The following is a 23,970-nucleotide window of genomic DNA, read 5'->3' as shown; positions in this document are numbered from 1 at the left end:
ATATCTGTACTTTGTTTACTGCTTCCGTATTGCTTCCTTTCTCATTTTAGAACACTTAAATAAACTTGTTTGTTTTTTGTGCTACAAATAATACATTTTCATGGTCCAATTTACATTGATGGGACAATTACCTCATTAGATAGAAGCTAAATTTGTAGAATATCAGAAGAATATCTCCAACAGAATATAGGATAGAAGGTAATAATTGTGTTATAATTACCTAGGGCATACTATGGAAATATTAATTTTTTTGGAGGGCCTTCTAATACATCTGTGAAGACTTCTGCAAAACTAAAACAACTAGAGGATGAGAATAAAGATGCCATGTTTGTGTTTATATCTGATGTTTGGTTGGACCAAGTAGAAGTATTGGAAAAACTTCACACCATGTTTTCTGGTAGGTGTCATTTTTTCTATTCTTTTTTGAACTCTAATGAGAATTCATGTCTTAAAACTAAATTCTTAAAAAAAAAATGTATCTTTTTGAGTAGTCTAGTTTTTAAAAGACATTGATTCAGTGGTGAAATATTTTAAATGAATTCATCTTAAAGACTTACATTTTTACATTTGAAAAATAACTGTGTATGTCTGTCTGTCTGTGTATTCATGATAAATGAGAATTAGTCCTAAGAATAGTACAAGAGTGTAGAACAGCTTAGGCTTTGGAATTTGACAGAACTGGGTTTAAGCTGCAGCCTAATACCTTGGGCAGGTTACTTAATCTCTCTCTCAGTTTACAGGGATGTTGTGAGGATTAATCGAGCCATTGCAGGGCCTGGCACAAAATAAGTGCTCAATAAATGGGCACTATTATTACTATTTTTTATAATAATGTTATTAAAATAAGGTATTATTTTAAAAATAGTACGGTTTTATTATTTAAAAACTCATGGTTAAAAGATTTTAATATGATTTCTACACTCTATATGTTCATTTCTTCTTTTATTTTTAGGTTATTCACCAGCACCTCCAACCTGCTTTATTCTGTGTGGCAATTTTTCATCCGTACCATATGGAAAAAATCACATTCAAGCTTTGAAAGGTATTGAGGATCTGTTTAATAAGTGTTTCTACATTTGTATAAACTAAATTGATAAGAAATAATCTATAATATTTTAATTTCATTCAAAATATGTAGAGTTGTAGCTAGTCAAATAAAATTTGATTTATGTATATCATATGCAAATTAAATTCAATATCCCTTTAAAATTTTAGATTCCCTAAAAACTTTGGCAGATATAATATGTGAATACCCAAATATTCACCAAAGGTAATGATTTCTATTGCTATATTTCTTATTTAAAGTGTTATTTAAGAAACACAAAAAATGAATTCTAAGTTAAGAAATGGATGGAAGAAAAAGTTGAGAAAATTAGTACAGTTAAGAGATAAAATTAACCTTCTATCATGATAATGTATGTTACACTCTAGTAGAGATTTATAATGAAAAGTATTAAAAGGAAGAGTGATAATTTCCACCGTATTCCACATTTCTTGGTGACATTACTGTAAGGGTCTAGAGCTACACTCTTCAATATGATAGTCACTGGCCACGTGTATCTCTTTAAGTTTAACTTATTTAAGGGAATTCCCTGGCGGTCCAGTGGTTAGGACTCGGTGCTTTCACTACAGGCGAGTGGGGGTGGGGTGTGGTGACCGGGTTCCATTCATGGTCGGGGAACTAAAACAATCCCATAAGCTGCAGGGCGTGGCCAAAAATTAAAAAATAAAATAAATAAAGATAAAATTCAGTCACTCTGGCCACAGTTCAAGCACTCAATAATTGGACAGTACAGGTTTAGAACATTTCTATCATTGCAAAAAGATCTATTGGACGGTATTGGTCTGGAGCCTTTTAGTAGTTCATTTATTAAAATGCATGAAATTTAATTTTTAAAAATTTGTAATTAAAGGCAATAACTTGGTTTTCGACTACGGGATAGTGGTGCAATATTTTTAGAATGAATTATGTTGAATTTTGCTACAGTAGTCGATTTGTGTTTGTTCCTGGTCCAGAGGATCCTGGATTTGGCTCCATCTTACCAAGGTAAGTTTTATTCAGATATTTGCAACAGTAAAGAAAATTCTGTAAAATTTAAAAATGCATACTATATCACATAAATTGTTTTTATAGGCCACCATTTGCTGAAAGCATCACTAATGAATTCAGACAAAGAGTACCATTTTCAGTTTTTACTACTAATCCTTGCAGGTAAATATTAGTATTTTTGTGTTGCGGTTTTTTCCTTTCATTTAACAATTAACCTATTTCTTGGGAATTCCCTGGTGGTCCAGTGGTTAGGACTCTGTGCTTCCACTGCAGGGGGCGTGGGTTTGATCCCTGGTTGGGGAACTAAGATCCCGCATGCAATGGGCGGCGTGGCCAAAAAAAAACAAAAAAAAAAAGTGGGAAAAAAATTAACCTGTTTCTTAAAATTTGTCTCTGAATTTTGATTGTTATGGGATAAAAATGAAAAGAAAATTTCTTTCTATCTTAGGTTTCTCAAAACTTTAAAAATGTTTTAACTGTATTTAAATAATTCACTAGCACTGAATTTAGAAGCTTAAATAATGGATGGAGATTTAAAAATAGATATTCCAATTACACATCCTTTAAGAAAAGTTACAATGGAAGACTGAAAGGATTACACATTTACTGTATGTGCTACTCACTGTGACCATAGGCTCTTACTGAGGGAATGCCCTCAGTCGTTGTTTCTCCTCTCTTTTCTACCTACATTCACTCCTTCAGTGACCTTTCCAGTCCAAGGGCTTTAATTACCCTCTGTGTATTGACAACTCCCACATTGATATCTCCAGCTCAAACCTTCTACCAGATTCCACACTTACATATCTGGTTGCGTACTCATCATCTCCCCTTGGATGTCTAATAGACAACTTCAAATTGAACTTCTGATCTTCTTCCCTCATCAGTCCCCACCCTGTTCCATAGCTTTCCTCATCGTAGTTCCCGACACCTTTATCCTTCCAGTTGTTCAGACCACACTTTGGGATTCTTCCTCACATGCAAGCTTTTAGGAAGTCCTTCAAAAATTTGAAGAAGGACTTCAAAATATATCCAGAATCTGGCCACCTCTCTATACCTCCCCCTCTACAACCCCTCTACCATCTTCTGTAGCCTTGATTACTGTAATAGCATCCTCATTCTTCTCTAGCTTCTACCCCTGCTCCTCTGTAGTCTGTCCTTAACAATGTCAGAGTGATTCTTTAAACCGTAAGGCATGTCACATCCACCCTACTGATTCAGAAAGATGGGCCCCTCATGTTATTCCATAACAGCCCATATCCTTTGCAATGGTAGTCATGGCCTGCACGATCTGGCCCCCAGTTTCCTCTGTGATTTCCTCTCCGACTTTCTTCTCCTCCTCATTTATTCCAGCCACTCCAGACTCCTTTTGTTCTTCAAATGTGCCAGGCATGTTTCATCTTAGGGCCTCTGCTCTGCCTGCAGTGTTCTTCCTCTGCATGTCTGCTTGACTCTCTCACCTCCTTCAAGTCTGTGCTCAGAGCAAACTTCATTATGAGCCCTACCTGTTCCAATACTCCTATTTAATACTCCAGCCTTCTAGACCTTCCCTTCCCCTAAATGATTCCAGTTAGCCTTTTTCTTTTTGCCATACACTTAATTATCTTCCAACATACTGTGTAATTATTGTATCTGTTGTTTATTCTCATTCCTAGAATAGTGCCAGACACATATTAAGAGCTCAATAAATTACTGTCAAATGAATGGGTGAATAGATTCTGGTTGAATTTTTTCTGTGGTGGACAATGGGAAGTGGGAATGGCTTTGTAGTATAAAACATCTTGCCTTTAAAGTTACCTCATATTTTGTTCTGAGGAAGTCACATTCAACTACTGTTTTTATTTCAGAATTCAGTATTGTACACAAGAAATAATTGTCTTTCGTGAAGACTTAGTGAATAAAATGTGCAGAAACTGTGTCCGTTTTCCCAGTAGCAATTTGGATATTCCTAATCATGTAAGTTGTGTCTTCTTTATTAAGGTATCTTAATTACATGTGGCTTTATATAAAATTTTGTTAAGCCACTTAATCACTTGCCCTTTTGTTGTTTTTATTTATAGTTCAAAATAATTTCAGCACACTTTTGTCAGTAAGGTAATTTTTGTTCCTAAATCAGTGTTTCTCAGTTTTCTTACTGACGTATCCCCTAATGGGCAGAAGAAAGCCCCGAAGTAGCAGGAAATTTCTTTGGAGGTTCCTGTTTTGCCTTTAGAACTCATAAATCTTACATTGTACTTCAATATATATATATTTGTTTAAATAAAATGTTTATGTTTATCATGTTTATTAAGTATTTCCTATGATTTGCCCACATCAGGAGGATGTGTAGTGTTTATCTTGTAGCTTCAAGATTCCCAGTTGTCAATCACTGGTTACATGTACCCTCATTTGGAAGTGTGGAAGTAGATCATACAGAGCATTTTTAGTATGTATTTTATAACCTTTAAAGTGTATGTAGGCTCAGTATATATTCTTGGCATTACTCAAGCTGTGGAATTATTTTTAGATGAACAGAATTAGTAAATGAGTTTATTATACAGCTAAAAATACAATTGCTCCAAAATGACTATTTGGGGGAGTAGCTTTTATGGTGTTGAATGAAAACTCATAAATTTCTCCTAAAATATAGGATAGTTGATTTCATTTTATATCAGTTTTCCCAAGGTTTTGTAATTCAGTTTTCCCAACTGTTTCTCAAATTTTCTGAGTCACTTTGGTAATTAGTATTTAATTTGAAATTCTTTGTTGCTCTTTTAGCTTTTACAAATGCACTGAAGTTTGTTTTGTGTCATTCTTTTGTAGTTTGTAAAGACTATCTTATCCCAAGGACACCTGACTCCTCTCCCTCTTTATGTCTGCCCGGTGTATTGGGCGTATGACTATGCTCTGAGAGTGTACCCTGTGCCTGACCTACTTGTCATCGCAGACAAATACGATCCTTTTACTTTGACCAATACCGAATGCCTCTGCATAAACCCTGTAAGAATGTAGTTAACATTATGTAGTCATAATTTGTCAAGATTAGAGTGTTACTTCTTTAAATTTAAAATATATGTTTAATCAGTTACTGTTGGAGTAAAAATATACTATAAATGAAACACTGTATTAATTTGGTATAAACAGAAATTTCTTAAACTTTCAAAAGAGTATGTGACTATAAAGTAACGTGACTTTTTTCTTAAAAAAGAAAAAAAAAAAGCACCAAAGCTTATAAATCCAGATGAGTATTTTCCCCTTCAAAGCAACTTGCCTTGGGATTCCTTGGGATTCCTTTCTGGAAATTACTTTCAGAGCATGTATTCCGTTCTCTTTAAACATGTTAATGGTACTTGTCCTTTGAGGAGGATTTATTGTTGTTGTTATTGTTGTTGTTGGAAATTGTCCAAGTCCCAAAAATCTAAGACTGATAAATGTGGAAATTCTTACTGGGACGAAGTTTAATATTTCATTTTTATGCAGAACCTTGAAATTGCTTCAGAATCTTCAAGTTGCTTCTGAATTTCTATAAAAGTATGATTGACTTTTTGAACTTGGGGACTAAATGCTGCATAATGTTGCTTTTTATGTCAAATATCTTCACTAGTGATTTTTAATCTGTATGTTTCCTTGATTCTTGTGAATTTTAAACTTTAGTACTTTTTTATTTCATCTAGGCCATTCCTAGAAACATCATCCCTTACTGCTCTTCTCACACACACATTTATTTTGTCTGGCTTCTGCAACCACAGAACTATTGACATTTTGGACCAGATAATTCTTTGTTTTGGGGCACCATCCTGTGCATTGCAGGATGTTTAGCAGCACCCCTGACCTCCATCCACTAGATGCCTGTAGCAGCCCCCAGTTGTAACAATCGAAAATGTCCTCAGATACTTGCCAAATGTCTCCTAGGAGACAAAAATTGTCCCTGGTTGGGAACTACTGCTCTAAGGATGAGCACAGTCAGCTGATTTGGTTTCGTTGTTTGAAATTTGTGGCCCTAATTTTTGTAGAATCTTTATTCACATTTCAATATTCTTGTCACAATGAGGCTATTTCCTTATTTAAATTGAACTCTCTGGGCATTCTCATAGTTAATGCTCTATTTGAAACCACTTTATTTCTGAATTTTTCCACTTTTTCATACTGTAAATGAGTAAACAATCAGTTCCTACACCATCATTACATCTTTTTAACCTTATTTATACCTTTTGGGCAAGCCCAAAACTTGGTTTTGACATTGCTTCATCCTTTCTTGATACTTATTCCCATTAATGAATGCCTGCAATGGGCCAGGCATTGAGCTAGTGCCAGGGACACAAAGACTGAAAAGACAGAGTCTGCTCAGTAACTTTAGAGTTTAGTAATGGCCAGACAATTGTATGTGTGACTACTGCTCAGTTGCTTTGGGGGCACAATGGCAGGGCATCAAACCCAGATTTTTACTGGGGTGAGAGTCAGGAAAGACTTCTCGAACATGATGTTGGAGTGTCTTATATGCTTATTTAGCATCACCCAGTACTGTTTATTTCTTATACTAAGTAGAACCCCTCCTAAGCATTTGTTAGCATAACTGTTCTAGTCAACTTGACTTTTTGCTTCAAGTGGAGATATTTTATAGTAATATTTTTTCTCTATAAAGAGCATATAAAAATTTGTCTCATTACTTTATAGTCACATCTTGTAACTTTATTTTTAAGTTAGGAGCAAGGAGTTTGATTTTAAAAATAGGGATTCTTTTTTAAAAGTTGAGTATTCACTTATGGGCATTTTTCTCTCCAAAGGGCTCTTTTCCAAGAAGTGGATTTTCATTCAAAGTTTTTTATCCTTCCAGTAAGATAGTAGAAGATAGGTAAGTGTGCCCTCAGAAACAGCAAGAAACAGCTGTCTCTTGGTGTAATATTGCTAAAATTCAGATGTTCTGTAGGTGTGCTGAAGTTTTTAAAAGTCTACAGTAGCTCATTGGAAATGTTCTAGGCTGAACTTACTGTGTTCATGCTGGGAGACACAGAATTGTATGTACTTGATGGCACATTTGTATGAAATAGACCAAGAGCTGTGTTCTGAGGGAAATCTCAGACTGGCTGTGGAGGTGGGCTAGTTCTTTTACAGGCAGACTCCTGATGACGTTATTATTCCAAGAGGTCAGCCTTGCCGTCCACATGGTTGGTTCTCAAAACCTAGGTAATCTGCCTTAAATTGGCAGCAAAGAATTGTAGGGGAGCTGGGTTGAGTGTGGTGATGGTGAGGGGTTGGAGTTGGGGGGAGGTCTTGGGGAAAAAAGAATAATCACCTGGTGGGTAGTGGTTTTCAGAGGGTGTCCTGTAGACCACGTGCATCAGAATCCTCTAGGGTCCTTGTTAAAAATGTTAAGTTCCAGGATCCCACCCCAAACTTATCAAATGTCTCTCTCTCGTTGTAGGGCCCAGAAATCTGCATTTTTAACAGTTTCCCTTAGATTCAGGCATCCTAACGTGTGATTTCTTGGTTAATTATATTTTGTTTCCCACCTCCAGTTAAGAACAGTAACCAAATACATCCAGGTTCTCAGAGAATATAATCTTGAACACCCAACCCAATTGTCTTTTTTTACTTTTTGTAATTAACATCTTTATTTAAATAAAGACACAAGTACATGATAAAAATTTCAAACAAGGCTTAAAAGTATAAAATTGAAAACGAAAAAGTAGCTCCGTTTCCTAATTTCTGCATTATTTTTGCTGCTCAGTATTCATGGAGGATTGAAGTCCGTTCACTTTGGGATATTCTAAATTTTATTCTTGGATTCACTCATTTGACGTGTATTTGAATCTTACTGTATTCCAGGCACTGCTTAGTTTTTGGAATATAACCAGACAGATACTCTTATAAAAGTCACTGATATTCTAGCCTCTATTCCATAAGCTGAACATGTGTTTGACTTCACCTAGCCCACAATGATTCCTTAAACAAATTTTTTTTGACTTGGAATGCCTTTAGGTAAAGGCAACGCTCTTACCAGTCTCAACCACTCGCTGTTGTTGACAGTGATTTTGTGACCCCAGGATTAGGTCACCTCTGGAGCATGTTTTGTCCACCTTTTTAAAATTTTTTCTTGGCCACGCCATTCAGCTTGTGGGATCTTAGTTCCCCAACCAGGGATTGAACCCGGGCCCTCGGCAGTGAAAGCGCAGAGTCCTAACCACTGGACCACCAGGGAATTCCCTATTTTGTCCGCCTTTAGATTGACTTTTACTGAACTGAGATTTGGTATAAATTCACAGACATATAAAACTTATTCTGCTATGAAAACCAATAGTGGGCACTTTCAACAGATCTCAGGACAAGAGAAATCTGTGTCTGTCCCAAGCAACTGTTTATTTTCATCTTGGGGAGACTGTAAATCTACTAATAGACTTCCTTTGTGTTAGCTGCCGGGAAGCACAGCCAAACGTGCAGCCCACCTCTACAGCAGCAGAGGAATTACTAGCATAAATGTTGGCTGCGGCTCTGGCTTCCTCTTCTTTTCTGATCTGTATTTTTCTCTTACCTGAATTTCCTGATTTCCTTACTTTTATCTTTTTATTATATCTATCTTGGCAAACCAGTTAATATTCTTTTTTTAATGAGTTGGGAGATAAGCAAATAAACCACAATAGGAAATTAACCGATTTATTATGATAGCACAAGACACTTGTTACATTTCTTATAATGTTCCCTGATTGCCATGCAGAATTGTTAATCTAAGTACAGCGCTTAGAATCTAAGCACTGTATACAGACTTCTATGACAGTTCTAACACACCGTTTTAGTCACTTATGTGCCTGTCCCTCTTAAAAGTTTCTAGAACAGTCCTTGACTTGCAGTTGACATTCACTGTTAAGTTGAAGTAGTTGGTCCTTTTATCATCTGTGGAGTCAGATGCTGAAAACCCTTGACATAATTTCCAAACTATAATTTAGTAGTGATAATTTGAGGAATTTTTTCAGTGCTGGATCAAACAGGTTGATGTATGTTTTTTTTGTTTTTTTCTTTTTTGAGAGAGAAAAAATTTTCATGATATAGTGAAATAATTTGGTTTTACTGCTACTTAGTTTCTCCTAAAAAGAATTTTTTTTCTTAGAATATTTGTGAAATCATATTGTAGAGTTAACCACAGAAATGTAGCCAAAGTAGATAAGGTTTAACCCTGTTTCAACATGTGCTCTCAAATACAGTTGTTTTATTTAAAAACACAATGTTGGTGATGTAGGGGAGAAACACCCACTCTCACACAGAGTTGGTCAGAATAAAAAATGGTAAAAACTTTTTTCTTAAGACCTCAACTGCATATATCAGCAATTCCATTTCTAGGAATTTATCCTACAGGTATACTTGGGTTTATGCATAAAATTGGGTACAGCTCTTTTTACTGTAGTTTTTATAATTGCAAAACAAATAGCTTAAATGTGTATCTATTTAAAAGTTATTCAGAACTTTTCTAATTTATATTAAATTTCAAAGCCATAGAGGAAGGGATTAGTTAAAAATTATAAATATGTGTTTATTACTAATTGAAAAAAGGGGTAGAATAGTGTTCATTGTATTCTACCACTTGTGTGTTTTTAAAGCATTTACCCCACACACATGCTTGTATATGATTAGACAATCTTTATAAGGATATACTCTTGCTTCTGGAGAGCAGAAATAGAGTGTGAGACAGACTTATTTTTCACTGTGTCCCCTTTTGAATTTGGAACAATATGCATGTATTGACCTATTTTTAAAATTAACTAAAACTGTATAACTGATTCACTTTGTTATAAAGCAGAAGCTAACACACCATTGTAAAGCAATTATACTTCAATAAAGATGTTTAAAAATAAAAAAATAAAAAAAAATTAACTAAAACTAAATATTAAGAAATGTACAATAACTTAGGTTTCCAAAATGTTTAATTTTATGAATATTTTCTTTTTTCAGCAAACTCCAAGGGTTTTGAGATTCTTAAAGACCATCTGAAGAAACAGAATTCATCAATTTTCTGCTTAATTTTATATTTTATGTAATTTTGATATTAAGTTACAATAAAATTATGGTAAACTTTAGGATGTTCTGCTTAAATTTCTATTTTATGAAATTTTGATATTAAAGTAAACACGATGGGGACTTCCCTGGTGGTCCAGTGGTTAAGGCTCCGTGCTGCCAATGCAGGGGGCCCGGGTTCAACCCCTGGTCAGGGAACTAGATCCCGCACGCGGCAGCTAAACGCACACCGCCGTGAAGATCCTGCACGCGGTAACGAAGATCCCACATGCCGCAACTAAGACCCGGCACAGCCAAATAAATAAGTAAATATTTTTAAAATAAATAAAATAAAATAAACATGATGGTATACTTTACAAAGTTTTATAGGAAAAATATTTTCTGCATAATCTTTTAGGAAAAATATGAAAATGTGTAAAAATATATAATCCAAGTATACATTTGTTTAAAAATTTAAGTTTCATTATTTCTGTACTAGTTACACGCTAATGTTCACCATAAGAGTCTTAATAGTATATTCAAGAATTGCAAATTGTTTAAATTTCAAGTCACAGAATCTATTCTAATGATAGTGAAAACCTTTGTTTCAGGATATTACTATGATATTCATTACATAATTACCTTTTGGCACTGAAAATTTAAAAACACACTGTCCCCATAGTTTTTACATTTAAAAGGAATAATACTCACTTTGAAGCAGACTGTTTTGCTATTTTGGGTATAATAACTCAACACCATGCCCTTATCTATTAGTTTATGGGGGGGACTATGATGATGGCCCAGAAATGAATCTGAATGACAGGAAGTTGTTAAACGTACAAAGAGTATTTCAAATGCAGGAATAACCTTTTCTTTTTTAAAATAAATTTATTTATTTTATTTATTTATTTTTGGCTGTGTTGGGCCTTCATTGCTGTGCACGGGCTTTCTCTAGTTGCGGCGAGCGGACGTACTCTTTGTTGCGGTGCGTCGGCTTCTCATTGCGGTGGCTTAGGCTCTAGGCACTTGGGCTTCAGTAGTTGTGGCACGCAGGCTTCAGTAGTTGTGGCTCACGGGCTCTAGAGCGCAGGCTCAGTAGTTGTGGCGCATGGGCTTAGTTGCTCCACGGCATGTGGGATCTTCCCGGACCAGGGATCGAACCTGTGTCCCCTGCATTGGCAGGCGGATTCTTAACCACTGCGCCACCAGGGAAGTCCCAGGAATAATCTTAATATTACAGAAAGCCTGGAATGGAAGATATTTCTTTCAAAGCTTTTTGGGGAAGAGATACTGATAAAAAAAAAAAAAATGACACAGAAAGAAAATTCCTCAAGAAATTTAATCTGAATGTTGTGATAAGTGAATTCTGGTTAAGGATGAAGTGGCAATTTGAGATGTGGTTTAAGGATGTAAAATTTCAGAGTATTAGAAGAGGTCTGATGTTAGAAGAGCAAGATTGAGCTTTAATTTCAAGAATAGCCTGGAAATTTTGACTAAAGGTGAAATCAAGGCATAAGTTCAAAAGCTACTAGATTACTTGGGAAAATTTACAATTTGGGCCTTGAAAGTGAAATAGAAACTGCAAGGTTGTTGGTCCAGTTACAAGAACAATAGAGCTAAATATGAAAGATTTCTTTAGGAACACATTTAATGCCTAAAAAGATAGGGTATGTTTACGGGTTAGCAAGGTGACGTAAGATGAAGCAGAGCAGTTAACTATGTACGAGCCGATAAGTTGCCAGAATCAGGCAATAATTATTAGAATAAGACAGGAACTAGAATCAGGTGGAGGTGGACATTGTCTGGAAAGAGGTCTGAAAAATGGGCTAGCAGAGGAACAGCACTGCAAGGGTATCCAGAGCTAATACTCTGGGGAACAGAGAAGTGGTGTGCTCCCCGACTTGGTGTTTAATCAGCTGAAGCACGGCTGACCGCACCGCAGAAATCTGGGTATGAGGCACCGTCATGTGACATTATGCCTTAGGGGCCAGGTAGATCACACAAGATGGGAGTAGGCTGAGATTTCTCTGCTATGAGAAAAGCCAACACTTGGTCTCAGTGTGGGGAAACCACAGGAAGTGCCAGTGCATGTGATGAGGTAGGAGAGAAACCTGGATGGTGTCTCGACATTGAGGTAATGCCAACATTGTGTTAAATGTTGCTGAGAGTTTCAACAAAATGAGAACAGAAAAGTGATCACTGGATTTAACAACTACCAATTAATAACTACCCCAATCAATAAATATTCTTCTATAATATCTATTTGAATGGCTGCATAGAATCCCATTGCATGGCTGTACCAAAATCTGCTCAACCAGTCCCACTGTTGAATTCTTAGCTTCTTCCCAAACTTTTAGAATCATAATGTTTCTTGAGCATGCTCTCAAAGTTGGAATTGCTGGATCAAAAAAAGTATGCACGTTCTAAAGGCTTTTTATACAGCTACCAAACTACTCTCTAGAAAGGTTTTATTAATATAATTCTACCACCCCAAGGAAATAGAGTAATTGTTTTTAAAAAAAAGCCTTTTCCATTTTGATAGGTGATATGTAGTATCTTATATTTGCATTTTTATTATTAACGAAGTCATATGTTTACTGATCATTGGCTATTTATGAATAGCCTGCCCATAATATCTCTTGCACCAAATGAGAGTTGTAAACAGGGCAAATTGGTGAAATATCTAGAAGACTGAAATGCTGGTTTAGCGAAGTGAATAAGCATATAAAGTTGTTAGAATCACAGTTTGTGAATGTATTAGCTTTGTAACTTTCGTCAGGTAACTTCTCAGGTCCCATCTTCTTATCTGTGAAATGGGGATTAGGTCTACCTTGAAGTGTTGTGAACAATGGATAACGTACATGATGCTGTTAATTATGACAATTATTCAGATGGTTATTTTGCAGAGGTAACTGCACCATGGCACAGGAATCTAAAAAATGCATAATGTTGGTTTGAAGAAACTAAGGCTATTTCTGATATTTCCGTCACCCCTATTCCTGCCCCTCCTCCCGGGTGTTGGTGGTGTCACTATGGCAACGAGCACACGCTGCCCGAGGCTCAATTCTCTGGCGGTTACAGACCTCCGCCGCCTCACTCTCCGCAGACCAGCGACTCTACGACGCGTTCCTCCCACTCGGTCTCAGATTCATCTCCCTTGGCCCCTGGGCAAGGAGCTGAGGGGCAGCATGGCCAAGGCGGCAGCCTCTTCGCCGCTGGAAGACTTGGACCTGAGCGGAGAGGAGGTCCAGCAGCTCACCTCCGCCTTCCAGGACCCGGAGTTCCGGCGAATGTTCTCCGAGTACGCCGAGGAGATTACGGACCCCGAGAACCGGCGGCGCTACGAGGAGGAGATCACGGCCCTGGAGCGTGAGCGCGGAGTGGAGGTGCGGTTCGTGCACCCGGAACCGGGCCACGTGTTGCGCACCAGCCTGGATGGGACCCGGCGCTGCTTCGTGAACGTGTGCAGCAACGCGCTGGTGTGCGCGCCCAGCAGCCGGCCCGGCTCCAGGGGCGCGGCATCCGGCAGCCAGTGGTCCCTGCCCTACAGCCTGGCGCCGGGCCGCGAGTACGCTGGGGGCCGCGGAAGCCGCTACACCGTCTACGACGTGGTCTTCCACCCAGACGCGCTCGCGCTGGCCCGACGCCATGAGCGCTTCCGCCAGATGCTGGACGCCACGGCCCTGGAGGCCGTGGAGAAGCAGTTCGGCGTGAAGTTGGACCGCAGGAATGCCAAGATCCTGAAGGTCAAGTACAAGGGGACCCCGGAGGCCGCCGTGCTACGCACGCCCCTGCCCGGGGGCTCCCCGGCCCGGCCCGATGGGGAGCCGGAGAGCCCTCTCCCCGATTTCCCCTACCCCTACCGGTACCCGGAGGCCGCCGGGAGCGCTGCGATCCCCAGGCCCCAGGCGCCCTCCCCTCCGGAGGCCGTCCTGCAGCCCGCCCCCACCGAGCCTAGCTACAGCGTGGTGCAGCGCCACCACGTGGACCTCCAGGATTACCGCTGCTCTCGGGACTCGGCCCCTAGTACTGTGCCCCAGGAGCTGGTGGTCACCATCGAGCTGCCGCTGCTGCGCTCGGCCGAGCAGGCGGCGCTGGAGGTGACGGGAAAGCTGCTGTGCCTCGACTCGAGGAAACCCGACTACCGGCTGCGGCTCTCGCTCCCGTACCCGGTGGATGACAGCTGCGGCAAGGCGCAATTCAACAAGGCCCGGCGGCAGCTGGTGGTCACGCTACCTGTGGCGCTGACCGCCACGCGTCCGGAGCCCGCCGCGACCCCGGAAGAGGCCGCCGACCGGCCCGGAACTGACGGCGCGCCCTGCGCTTCCGCTCACCAGGGGCAGGCGGGCCCGGCGGGGGTTGGTGGGGCGGACGGAGGCTCGGATCCCAGCCGAACCGGGACTGCAGACGCCGGGATCACCACCCCGGACGCCGACGGGGAGGAGCGCGTCTCAGAACCCGAGGAGCGGGATTTCAGCGGGCAAGAGAGATCAACAGCAGGCATCCGGGAGGAGCCGCCTCCCGGAGCTGGGAACTCACCTGGGGACGGTGGCGGAGGCGCTCCTAGTACTTCATCCGGGGACCTTGACAGGGGGTCTTCTGCAGGAAGAGTGAGTGCGCGCCGAACTCTCGGCGTGGAGGCGCTGGAGGCCCGGGAAGGCACCCGCAGGGAGCCAGCTGATCGAGCCATGGGTGCTCCCGGGACCGACCGCGGGGAACCTCTGTGTCCGCCTTTACAGTGTAATCAGGATGAAGAATCCCTGACTCTGCTCATTCAAGTGCCTCGGATCCAGCCTCAAAGTCTTCAAGGGGAAGTGACCCCCCTCTGGTACAAATTGTCCTTCTCCACCCAAGACTTAGTTTATTATTCCTTCTTTTTGCAATTTACTCCAGGGAATAAGCTGAATACCAAAGAACCAGTGGTTAGCATTTCTTCAAACAATGCAGTGATAGAACTGGCCAAATCTCCAGAGTGCCATGGACAGTGGAGAGAGTGGTATTATGGTTTAAACAACGATTCTTTGGAGGTAACAGTTCTTTCTAGAGTCCTAATATTTGAAATATTCTGTTCCGCTTACTATCACAGGCACACTCGCAGTTTATCCTAAACAAAGGATTTTCCATTATAACTTCTCTCCTGATGACTTGAAATTGATGCACTTGATGAAAGATGTTAAGTACACGTTAAACGCATATTGAAGAAAACGAAAAAAACTTAACGCATCCTGTCTGGTGGATGGGTTTCAAATCTTCACAGTTGCCCTTGAGAAGGGCTGTAACTTTAGTCATATTCTCAAAGGGGTTGTGACACAAATAGGTTTAAGAGGTATTCTATTATGGCCATATTTTAAGTTGGTAAATAGCTTTTTCCAACCTTAGAAAGTAAATAATAGTTTACTTCCGGAGAGCAAAAGTAACTCAGCCTGTGCCACACAGTTCTTTTGTAGGAAAACCAACTCGCAGGTGTGAATCTAAATCCCTTGCCCTCTCGGCCATATGGTACTGCTTAATTTCAGTCGCTGATATTGGTGGGTTTGTCTTCTGGTGGGCGTTATATTACATTGAAATTACCTCTTTTTGCATCTGTTTTAATCTGTTCCCTGCTAGTACTTGGCACAATGGCTGGCATTTAACAAAGTGTAATATAAGCCTTTGTTGGTACCAACATCACATCAGCTACATCCCTTTTGGGCAAAAACTGGGGCTGCGCATTATCAAGTTTACCTAGGATATCATTTTGTAGTTGCTACTATACCTTTCAGATTATTGAGGATCTTGAGATTCAATATTCCAGTACTATTGGCAAATACTGGAAAGAAAAAAAAGTTTGACGTTCTATAGAACTTTTAAAACTCATAAGTGAACAATTAATTGGTATTTTTGATTGAGGTTTGTATCAATGTTACATGTAAATTTTTTTAGCTCTTTTAAGATATTCAAGGGTTAAATTCCCAAATTCATAACACTAGTTGCACAGATTATATATTAAAAATTAAGTTTGGGGCCTGCCAGGAAGTTTTACTTCTGTGTTTTTCTAGAAATTTGCTAATAAGTTAAATTTTTATTTTATGAGGTGTATCTTCTGTGAGAAGTGGTTAATTTGAAACCCTCCAAAAATGGTAAATAGCCAGGGCTAGGTAAGATACTTTGTGAGAATATACAATATGAAATCGACTATCTGTTTATGTCATCAGAAGGGGGAAATTTAGGAAAGGGCAGTCGTTTTCCTGTAATTGTTTTAATAAATGTGAAAATAACTCACAATGTGGGATAAAAGCTATATGGACAAGCATTTGAGAGAATACTAAAGAATATATTTTCATCTGATTTTCCAGTATGCGAACATTATTTTAGCAAGAAACTAAGACCAAAATGGGATCAGGGCAACTGTGTTTTATATCTTTGAAGCCGGAATAGATTTATAATTACTTAATTAATCATCACATTTGCTGAGGCTGATGGAACCATAATGTTCAATTTTTTTTCTTTACATTTTACTGGACGAGGCTGTAAGTATTAAAGTGAATTTTTAAAAAAAATCACAGGAGTATTTTGTGAGTAGACATATAATGGTTACATTAATATATGCATTATATGAAAATAATTATAAAGAGACTAATTTGTGGCTGTCAAGGTTAGAATTTGATACTTTACACATAAACAAGCAGAAAACAAATTTCTATAAGCCTTAAATATTCACTGGGAATTTTCCTAGAGCATTAGGACCACTGAATTCAGTATCTTTTATAGTAAAATCAGTCATTAGACTGAGAAGGCAAGTTTATGCAAATCCTTTGTATTTTAATCATAACCAGTTCCATTATAAATATTATTCTTCCCTGAGGTAACTAAACTATTTGGTGTATTTTTTTGCAGTTAACGTGTAAGTCTTTTGCAGAGACATGCACCTTAGAAATGCTTTTGATTTGGTGGGGTGGGGGGAGCGGAATGTTTCTACAGTACAGTGTTATTCTAGATCTTCAAATAACAGCAAGGCAAAGTCCTCCAAATGTAAAGTTTTTCTTTCACCAAAGTTCACTTTTGTTAAGTAGGTGTTCACAGTTTAAATAGTGTTTAATAGAAGGGAACTTGAAACTTGTCTCTTTCTGATCCCCCCACCCAATCTGGACCAAATAATGAATTGTGTTTATTTGTAATTAATTTGTTTACATTCAAGTACAGAGGAAAATACTTTTATTTGGAGCAACGGTGAACTGATTTTAAGAATTTTAAATATAGTTGTTCCTTCAAAGCCCTAACTATATACCTATGTTCACTTGACGTATTTGAATATGAACAAATTGCTTTGTGTTTGGGATTCCGGTGGAAATGATTTTTGCATATCCTATAGTTTGGAAATCTACCTCATTCCTTTTTTTTTTTTTTTAATTGTATTTAAATATAGTTGATTTACAGTGTTGTGTTTCCTTATTTTTTAAAAAAAATTTTATTGAAGTATAGTTGATTTACAGTGTTTCCTTATTCTTATATAAAGCTATATGCTAGTGTTGCAGTGATTATCGCAGTGCTTAAAAATGGAATATACTTCTGTTAGATAAAATATTACACTTGGCTCTTACCTAGCCAAGAACTAAAAGGCAAACTGGTCACACGAAATTTAAATAGATCCTGTCTGTGTATCTTTCGCTGGCTCATTAGGAAGTGTTCTAAAATTAAATTACATTTTCTAGCTTGGACTGCATTTATAACTCTAGAGGTGATGTTATTCTTACAAAATAGAGGGAAAAAAAAAAAAAGGAAGATAATTTGTAAGTACGATTACCTGGAGAGAAAACATACCTCAGATTTAATAGAGACCTAGAAAAGGAACTAAGACTTTTTTCTTTTAGGGTCTTTTCCTATATATGTATGTACTCTTGCTGTTCTTATTGCTCTGTACAGTACTCAGTTTTCTTTTGCCAAAACAGCATAGGAATAACATTAAAATAAACATTTTAAAAGTGCAATTCTGAACTGTGTGAGAACTTTTATGAGCTGTTTTTAGATACAACTCTGTCAAGTATGACCAATAAGGTAGAATATTTTTTCTCTTTTTATTTTAGGAAAGGTTATTTGTCAGTGAAGAAAACGTTAATGAGTTTCTTGAAGAGGTCCTGAGCCCTCCATTCAAACAGACAATGCCCCTAACCCCACCATTAATTGAAGTTCTTCAGGTTACTGATAGTAAGATTGAAATACATGCAAAGGTAAGGATTTTGGTGGGCTCTATAGAGTAGTGATTTGGGACAAGGTTGAAGCCTAACACATAACTTAATTCTTGATTTCTTTATATCATAACTTTAAACTAAATGGACATGATGGCTGGGAAGAGTGACGTTAAGAGGAATAAAGACTTTTTTATATGTATTTTACTATTAAACATCTGCAGTTCATTTTTGCTTATGTTATCTCCTTTAATCCCAAAATAACTGTCCAGTGAGGAATAGAGAGAAACTAACATTTGGGAATTATGAGTATTAGTCCAGGGACAAACAGCTTTTTTTTGACTCTCAAACCATGGGAACTATGTCATCCAGTTTGTTCATTCTTTCTAGTTGAACTTAAGTTTGGTTATTTTTATAGTCTTCAGTATTGGACACAAATGAGTAACTAGCACAATTGACTTGTAATGTGAATTCAGGGGAAAGAGGCTCTAAAGAATCACAGAAATACAAGAAAATTCAAGAAATTCAAGAATGCCCTTATAAGAATGACTGCTAATGGGTTTTATAGGCCATGTTAAAAGGTTTGTAGGCCAGGATTATTTTATCCTGAAAGAGATGAAGGGTCAATGAAAGTATTTAATCAGAGAATCAATGCCAGGTTTGCATGATTAAAATATGACTGGCAGCATTTGGAGAATGACTTTGAGGGGGAAGCCAGAGGGCCTATCTGTAAGTCTACTGGGTTATTCCTTCACAACTTAAAAAAGTTTCCAGCTGGTACAATTTACTTTTCTATTTGTTTCAAAGAATTATTAATTTGCTGTTTCTCTTGACATAGTTGCAAGAATGTAGTAACTCTGAGCAGCTTCATGAGAAGGAAGAAAGAGTCAATGAAGGAAGTCATCTAACTGAAAAAGAAAGTCTAGAACATGCTACTACCTCAGCTGATTCCCATTCATCTGTAGCAGTCAAAGTACTAGAAACAGACAGTTGTGGTTCAGTTGCATGCATGCAACAAGGGGCCCTTGATGTTTCTCAAAAGCTGTCTGCAAAGTCTCAGCAACCTGAGTCAAAAATGGAACCTGAATTTACAAAAGACAAAAGTGCTGTTCACTCAAATGATGAAAAAGATAATTTAAAAGAACCAGTAATAACTGAAGAGAAAGAATTAGATGGAGATCACCCATCTTCATTACTGAACAAAACTGCAGTTCACAATACACCTGGTTTTGACAACATAAAGGAAACCAATATGCAGGATGGTAGTGTGCAGATGATTAAAGATCATGTGACTCATTGCTCATTCAGTTTTCAGAATTCTTTGCTTTATGACTTGGATTAATTCTGTATCATCTTAGAATTTAAAGGTTGAGTAAAAACTTATGGACTAAAAATAGATTCTGTTTACTATCTTAAAACCAAAGGTATTCAAGAAAGTGTAAAATTAAAATTTGCAATTTTTATTCTCATGGGGAAACTGAAGCTATTTTTTTGCATGTAGAGAGTTTATACAAAGCTTCCTTAATTATGGAAATAAGTTTTGTGAGTCCTCTGATGTATATTTTTTCTAATAGTTAAACATTTAGTTTTAATACAACCTATTTATATTTACTTCTGTGTTGTTTTTGGCTTCTTTTGTTTGCCATTACTTTAATAAAGTTTCAAAATAAATATTCATTAAGTTGTGTCTGTCACAAAGTAATTCTAAAGAATGCAATTAACTAGAAGCACACTAGAGTGTGTGTGTTGGGGGGAGGAGAATCTCAAAACTACGCATTTATAAGTCTCACTAAATAGGATGTGCTTATGCTTGTCATAGAGATTCTGAGAGGAAAGAACTTTACTAACCAATATTAAATGATCCAAACAATACAAATACACTGAAATTTAGTATTTTTGCTTCAACTCTGTATTTTACTCTTCTCATATGTAAGTCACCATGTATATATATACGTGTGTATACATATATATATAAATAACAGGTTATTTGTTAATGACCTTGAAAATTCAAAATTTTAAAAGAATTTTTTGGAAATTATTCAAACATCCCTTGGTTTTATAGAATTAATTTACAAATTTTAGAACAGGACAATTAAAATAATCTAAGAATTTGCTCCAATAGGAAAATTGTCTTCATTATATTATTACATGAAAACAACAACAAAAGCTAGTGTTTTCTAATCAATTTCTTTTATAACACCTAAAAGAGGGCAGCAGATAATTTATCTAACAAACAGTGGCTAAGTTATGAATTTTGTGGAATAGTATTTTTATTTGAGGCCAGGAGAAAATCCCAATAGATTTTTTTTTTTTTCCTCACAAAAAATTTTAGGACATGAAAGACAATATAGAAAGGAAAATATTTGTTGATCTAATCACTGACCCCAAGGCCTTGAGCTGATCTATTTCTGTTCCAAAAACAGCTACTAATTCAAACCTCTGGCCTTACCTTAGTCCTGGAAACTACTTAATTTCTTTAGTCCTTTGAACTAGGGAGGTCAGGTCAGAGCACTAAAAATTGGTACAAAGCCTAGCAGTTCATTCTGATTTACGTTTATAACCCCAGTAAAACCTGGAACCAGAGGGCTGAGGGCAATATAAAGGTAGCTCATAAAGCAAGAGAACTATTTGCTCCATTGTAGATGACCATATACATTTTTCAACCATAATAGGAATCTTAATTTGATGGAATAATAGTTTTGAGACTGTCCATTAGGTACACAGTTTTCTTAGATTGAAATAACTATTGCAGTACCTACACAGAAAGTAGTCTATCTTTGTGGTTGAATACAATTATATACTGTTAAGGGAAACTTCCATGTTAAATATGGAGTAAATTTTAAGCCTGCTTCCTATTATTTACTGTGTCTGTCCTTTTAAAAAGTATGATTTCTGTCAAAATAAAGCTGGCACTAGAACATGTTTCACTTTGGCAGGACTGAACTTTGTATCATTTCTGGCTGTACTTCACTTACACAGCAGCTTTTTACTGCTCATTATCTATGCCTGACTAATTTGAAAGCCAGTTTCTTCCAAAGGGATGCACTGTCAAGAGCTGGGTTTTCTTTATTTCAAACTCAGTTATACAATGTACAGATAATACGTAATGCTAACTTTAAACCTTGTAGAATGTCTTTACTGGATTCTGGTGTAAAAATTTATTCTGCAAAATGATTAGGAATCTTTTTATGCAAAAATGAGTATTTTATTTTGGCAGCACTAAAAGAAAAAAAACAAAACAAAACCACTGTATTTCTACATTGAGGTGAAAACAGTGTTTAAACTTTCTTATCAAATACATTCCAAAAGAAAGTGTGTTCTATGAAGGTTCCAAAGCACAGGCAAATCTTAACACAATAATACAGGAATCTTTAATACTGAAAATGACTCTGTTCTGACAGGGTGTTTAACAAACAACTTTGGAGTTATAAAACCAGCGAAGCAATCCCTTCCTACTAACTGTCAAGAGTGAAGCTGGGCTTGTTCCATTAATACTCTTAACAATTTCATTGTAATACTTTTTACTAATATGACAATTTAAAATAAATTTTGCTGTACTTAAAAGAAGTCTTGAAAGTGGAAAAGTGTACAAAGTTCCGGATAAAAAGATTAATAGATGCAATTTAAATAAAATTTCCCCTCTTCTCGCTTATCAATTAACAATAATGATTACCTTTAGCAGATACACATTGAGCTTTAAAACCCAATTCTCAAAATGAAAACTTATGTTTTAAATCTTAATCAGACATAAAAGGAAAAGATTACTATATTGGGACACCTTTTACAAGAATTCTGTTGTTGTATTAAAGCAGAAACGAGTTCCTAAACCCTTTTATTCAATTGTATATTCTGTTTGGACAAATATCAAAAATAGAAGACTGTCACTACTTTTGCTTTTGTAATTGTGATTTTTTACTGCAGTCTTCTATAACTTTTACAGAGTTCATGGTCCCTAATATCTCCCCACCCTCCATTTTTCCTAGGTGGGGAAAGGGCTGCCATAAACTTCTCACTGATAGTTAGAGTTTCTGGAAACAGGTACTGTTTGTTATTATTTAAGAGTGACTCAATTTGGGCACTCTGGGTGGATGGTCTACAGGTTTTTTGGTGGTGCATACCACAGTCTCCAGCATGAAAAATCCTAGGAACTTGAGGAACCAGCACTTTCCAGAATTTTGGAAGACAAGATACAGTCAAATACTGAAGGGTCCAGTCCCAGTTATAATCATCGTAAGTACAGAAAGTATCTGTGCACTCAATTAGCTTCTGATACGCATCCCGGGTCAAGGCCAGACCCATATTGTGCTCTGTGGATTTCCACGTTTTCACATCTACCTTGTCAGCAACGCCATAGAAACTGCGAATGGCAGTATAGGTCCCCAGGGAGAGAACATCACACTCAGGACACTCTTGCTGCTTTAATTGCCACATCTTTTTGAAGACATGGTAGAAGTCTGGGGCTAAGTAGTGATCCTCTTCTAGGAAAAGTATGAGGCCAGCATAGTCTCGAAGGACTTTGACCCTCTCCCATACAAAATGCAGCTTCCACCACCAGTGGTGTTTGGTTTGGGAGAATTTGGCCTCTCTATAATGGCCGAAGGAGTCGGGATATTCAGCATTAATGCATCCCATCTGCAAAGCTGCATTCTTCTCCACGTCTCTGGGGCAATCTCTGGGGTCAGTGCCCGGAAACTCGTTGGGGTACAACTGAATACTAAAAGGAAAGAACACCTGCAGAACCGGACAGAAATCCACCCCAGCAATCAGCTGATTGATCTCGGTCGACCAGAAGTCATGGCTAAAGATGACGAAGACGTTGTCGATTCCCTGGGCTTTTCGAAGTGAGTCCAGCAGCAGTTTGAGGTATTCAGGCCGGTTGTGCACCTGGACCACCAGCGCCAGCTCTCGGGGGGCCCAGGAGCCGGCCTTACCTACATTCCTCACCGTCTGGTCAAAGTTCAGCTGGTACACTAAGGACCGGTACCGCAGCGTCAGGTTGTCCACCTCGGGGTGCGGGGCCGCCGCGACTAGCGGAGCCGCCGACTCGTTGGAGCCCCGGCGGATACCCACGGACACGGCGGGATGGTCCCCGGCCCGGGCGCCTGCACCCCGCGCGGGCTCGGCGTCCAGCAGCGGCGGGGAGAGGGCCTCGTTCTTCCTTTGTCGCCCATTGCTGCTCCAGAGGACGAAGCCGCAAGCGGCCACCACGAGCGTCAAGATCAGCACCTTCCGCTTGTAGATGCGGAACCTCATGGTCTCCGGCGCCGGGAGCGCAGGCAGGCGGACGGGCGCGGAAAGGAGCTAGCGGCTCCGGCGCAGAAGGGGCGGGCGGGCGGCGGCCGTGGCCTGCAGCAGTCGGAACTGGCCCCCGCAGCTGTCCTCGCTAACTCATCCCGGGCCCCGGGGGTCCTGGGGCCCGAAGGCTCTCAGCTCCCCCGCGTCGCCCGGGCTCCACACATCCTCGCCTGGCAGCTGCAGCTCGGGCACCGGCCCCGCCGCTAAGAGCCGCGGCTCGGCGTCGCCTCGGTCCTCTCCATCCAGGACGGGTCAGGGAAGAAGCCTGTCGCGGCCCCACCACACCCCGGCTCCGTTACCTGCGCTTCCAGCGGCCCTGCGTCCTCTGTGCTCTCATCTTTACGCGGCCCCGGACGTCCCAGACCGAGGGACGCAGCCTCGCCCCACTCCGGCGGCGACTGTCCTGACAACCAGCGACTGGCCCGCCGAGAGCCGCGGTCCCCGGGCCCACACCCCTCCGCCCCGCCCCTCGGGCCGTCGGTTGGCGCTTCCCGGTCGAGT

The 23,970-nt window shown here is 39.1% G+C and overlaps 3 protein-coding genes across 3 annotated transcripts in view; 2 read left to right on the top strand and 1 right to left on the bottom strand.

The window, feature by feature from the left end:
• POLE2 (DNA polymerase epsilon 2, accessory subunit) overlaps window positions 1-10,012 on the top strand; it is a 28,261-nt gene extending 18,249 nt beyond the window's left edge. Inside the window, exons 11-19 of the mRNA XM_061182512.1 lie at window positions 225-397; window positions 953-1,042; window positions 1,216-1,270; window positions 1,988-2,047; window positions 2,135-2,212; window positions 3,895-4,003; window positions 4,850-5,026; window positions 6,811-6,878; window positions 9,968-10,012. Coding sequence (XP_061038495.1) covers window positions 225-397; window positions 953-1,042; window positions 1,216-1,270; window positions 1,988-2,047; window positions 2,135-2,212; window positions 3,895-4,003; window positions 4,850-5,026; window positions 6,811-6,878; window positions 9,968-9,986 — 829 coding nt within the window. The 3' untranslated portion in view covers window positions 9,987-10,012. The remainder of the gene's footprint in view (window positions 1-224; window positions 398-952; window positions 1,043-1,215; window positions 1,271-1,987; window positions 2,048-2,134; window positions 2,213-3,894; window positions 4,004-4,849; window positions 5,027-6,810; window positions 6,879-9,967) is intronic.
• Window positions 10,013-13,099: 3,087 nt separating this feature from the next.
• DNAAF2 (dynein axonemal assembly factor 2) lies at window positions 13,100-19,556 on the top strand. Its single transcript, XM_061182511.1, has 3 exons — window positions 13,100-15,036; window positions 18,073-18,216; window positions 19,013-19,556. The coding sequence occupies exons 1-3, from the start codon at window positions 13,198-13,200 to the stop codon at window positions 19,514-19,516; spliced, it is 2,487 nt and encodes an 828-aa protein (XP_061038494.1). The 5' UTR covers window positions 13,100-13,197; the 3' UTR covers window positions 19,517-19,556.
• Window positions 19,557-21,392: 1,836 nt separating this feature from the next.
• Window positions 21,393-23,916, bottom strand: MGAT2 (alpha-1,6-mannosyl-glycoprotein 2-beta-N-acetylglucosaminyltransferase). Its single transcript, XM_061182510.1, has one exon. It carries the CDS (start codon window positions 23,425-23,427, stop codon window positions 22,087-22,089), a length of 1,341 nt encoding a protein of 446 aa, XP_061038493.1. The 5' UTR covers window positions 23,428-23,916; the 3' UTR covers window positions 21,393-22,086.
• Window positions 23,917-23,970: the final 54 nt, after the last annotated feature.

Source organism: Eubalaena glacialis, chromosome 2 (assembly GCF_028564815.1).
Source record: "Eubalaena glacialis isolate mEubGla1 chromosome 2, mEubGla1.1.hap2.+ XY, whole genome shotgun sequence".
Lineage (NCBI taxonomy): Eukaryota > Metazoa > Chordata > Mammalia > Artiodactyla > Balaenidae > Eubalaena > Eubalaena glacialis.
The sequence above is the reverse complement of the archived record's forward strand: the minus strand, read 5'-3'. Positions and strand labels throughout refer to the sequence as shown.

Excerpts from the sequence above, each read along its gene's own strand:
- DNAAF2 (XM_061182511.1), top strand. The coding sequence starts at position 13,198 with ATGGCCAAGGCGGCAGCCTCTTCGCCGCTGGAAGACTTGGACCTGAGC. Across the intron at positions 15,037-18,072 it reads TAAACAACGATTCTTTGGAG|GAAAGGTTATTTGTCAGTGA; the intron begins GTAACAGTTCTT and ends TTTTTATTTTAG. Across the intron at positions 18,217-19,012 it reads AGATTGAAATACATGCAAAG|TTGCAAGAATGTAGTAACTC; the intron begins GTAAGGATTTTG and ends CTCTTGACATAG.
- MGAT2 (XM_061182510.1), bottom strand. The coding sequence starts at position 23,427 with ATGAGGTTCCGCATCTACAAGCGGAAGGTGCTGATCTTGACGCTCGTG.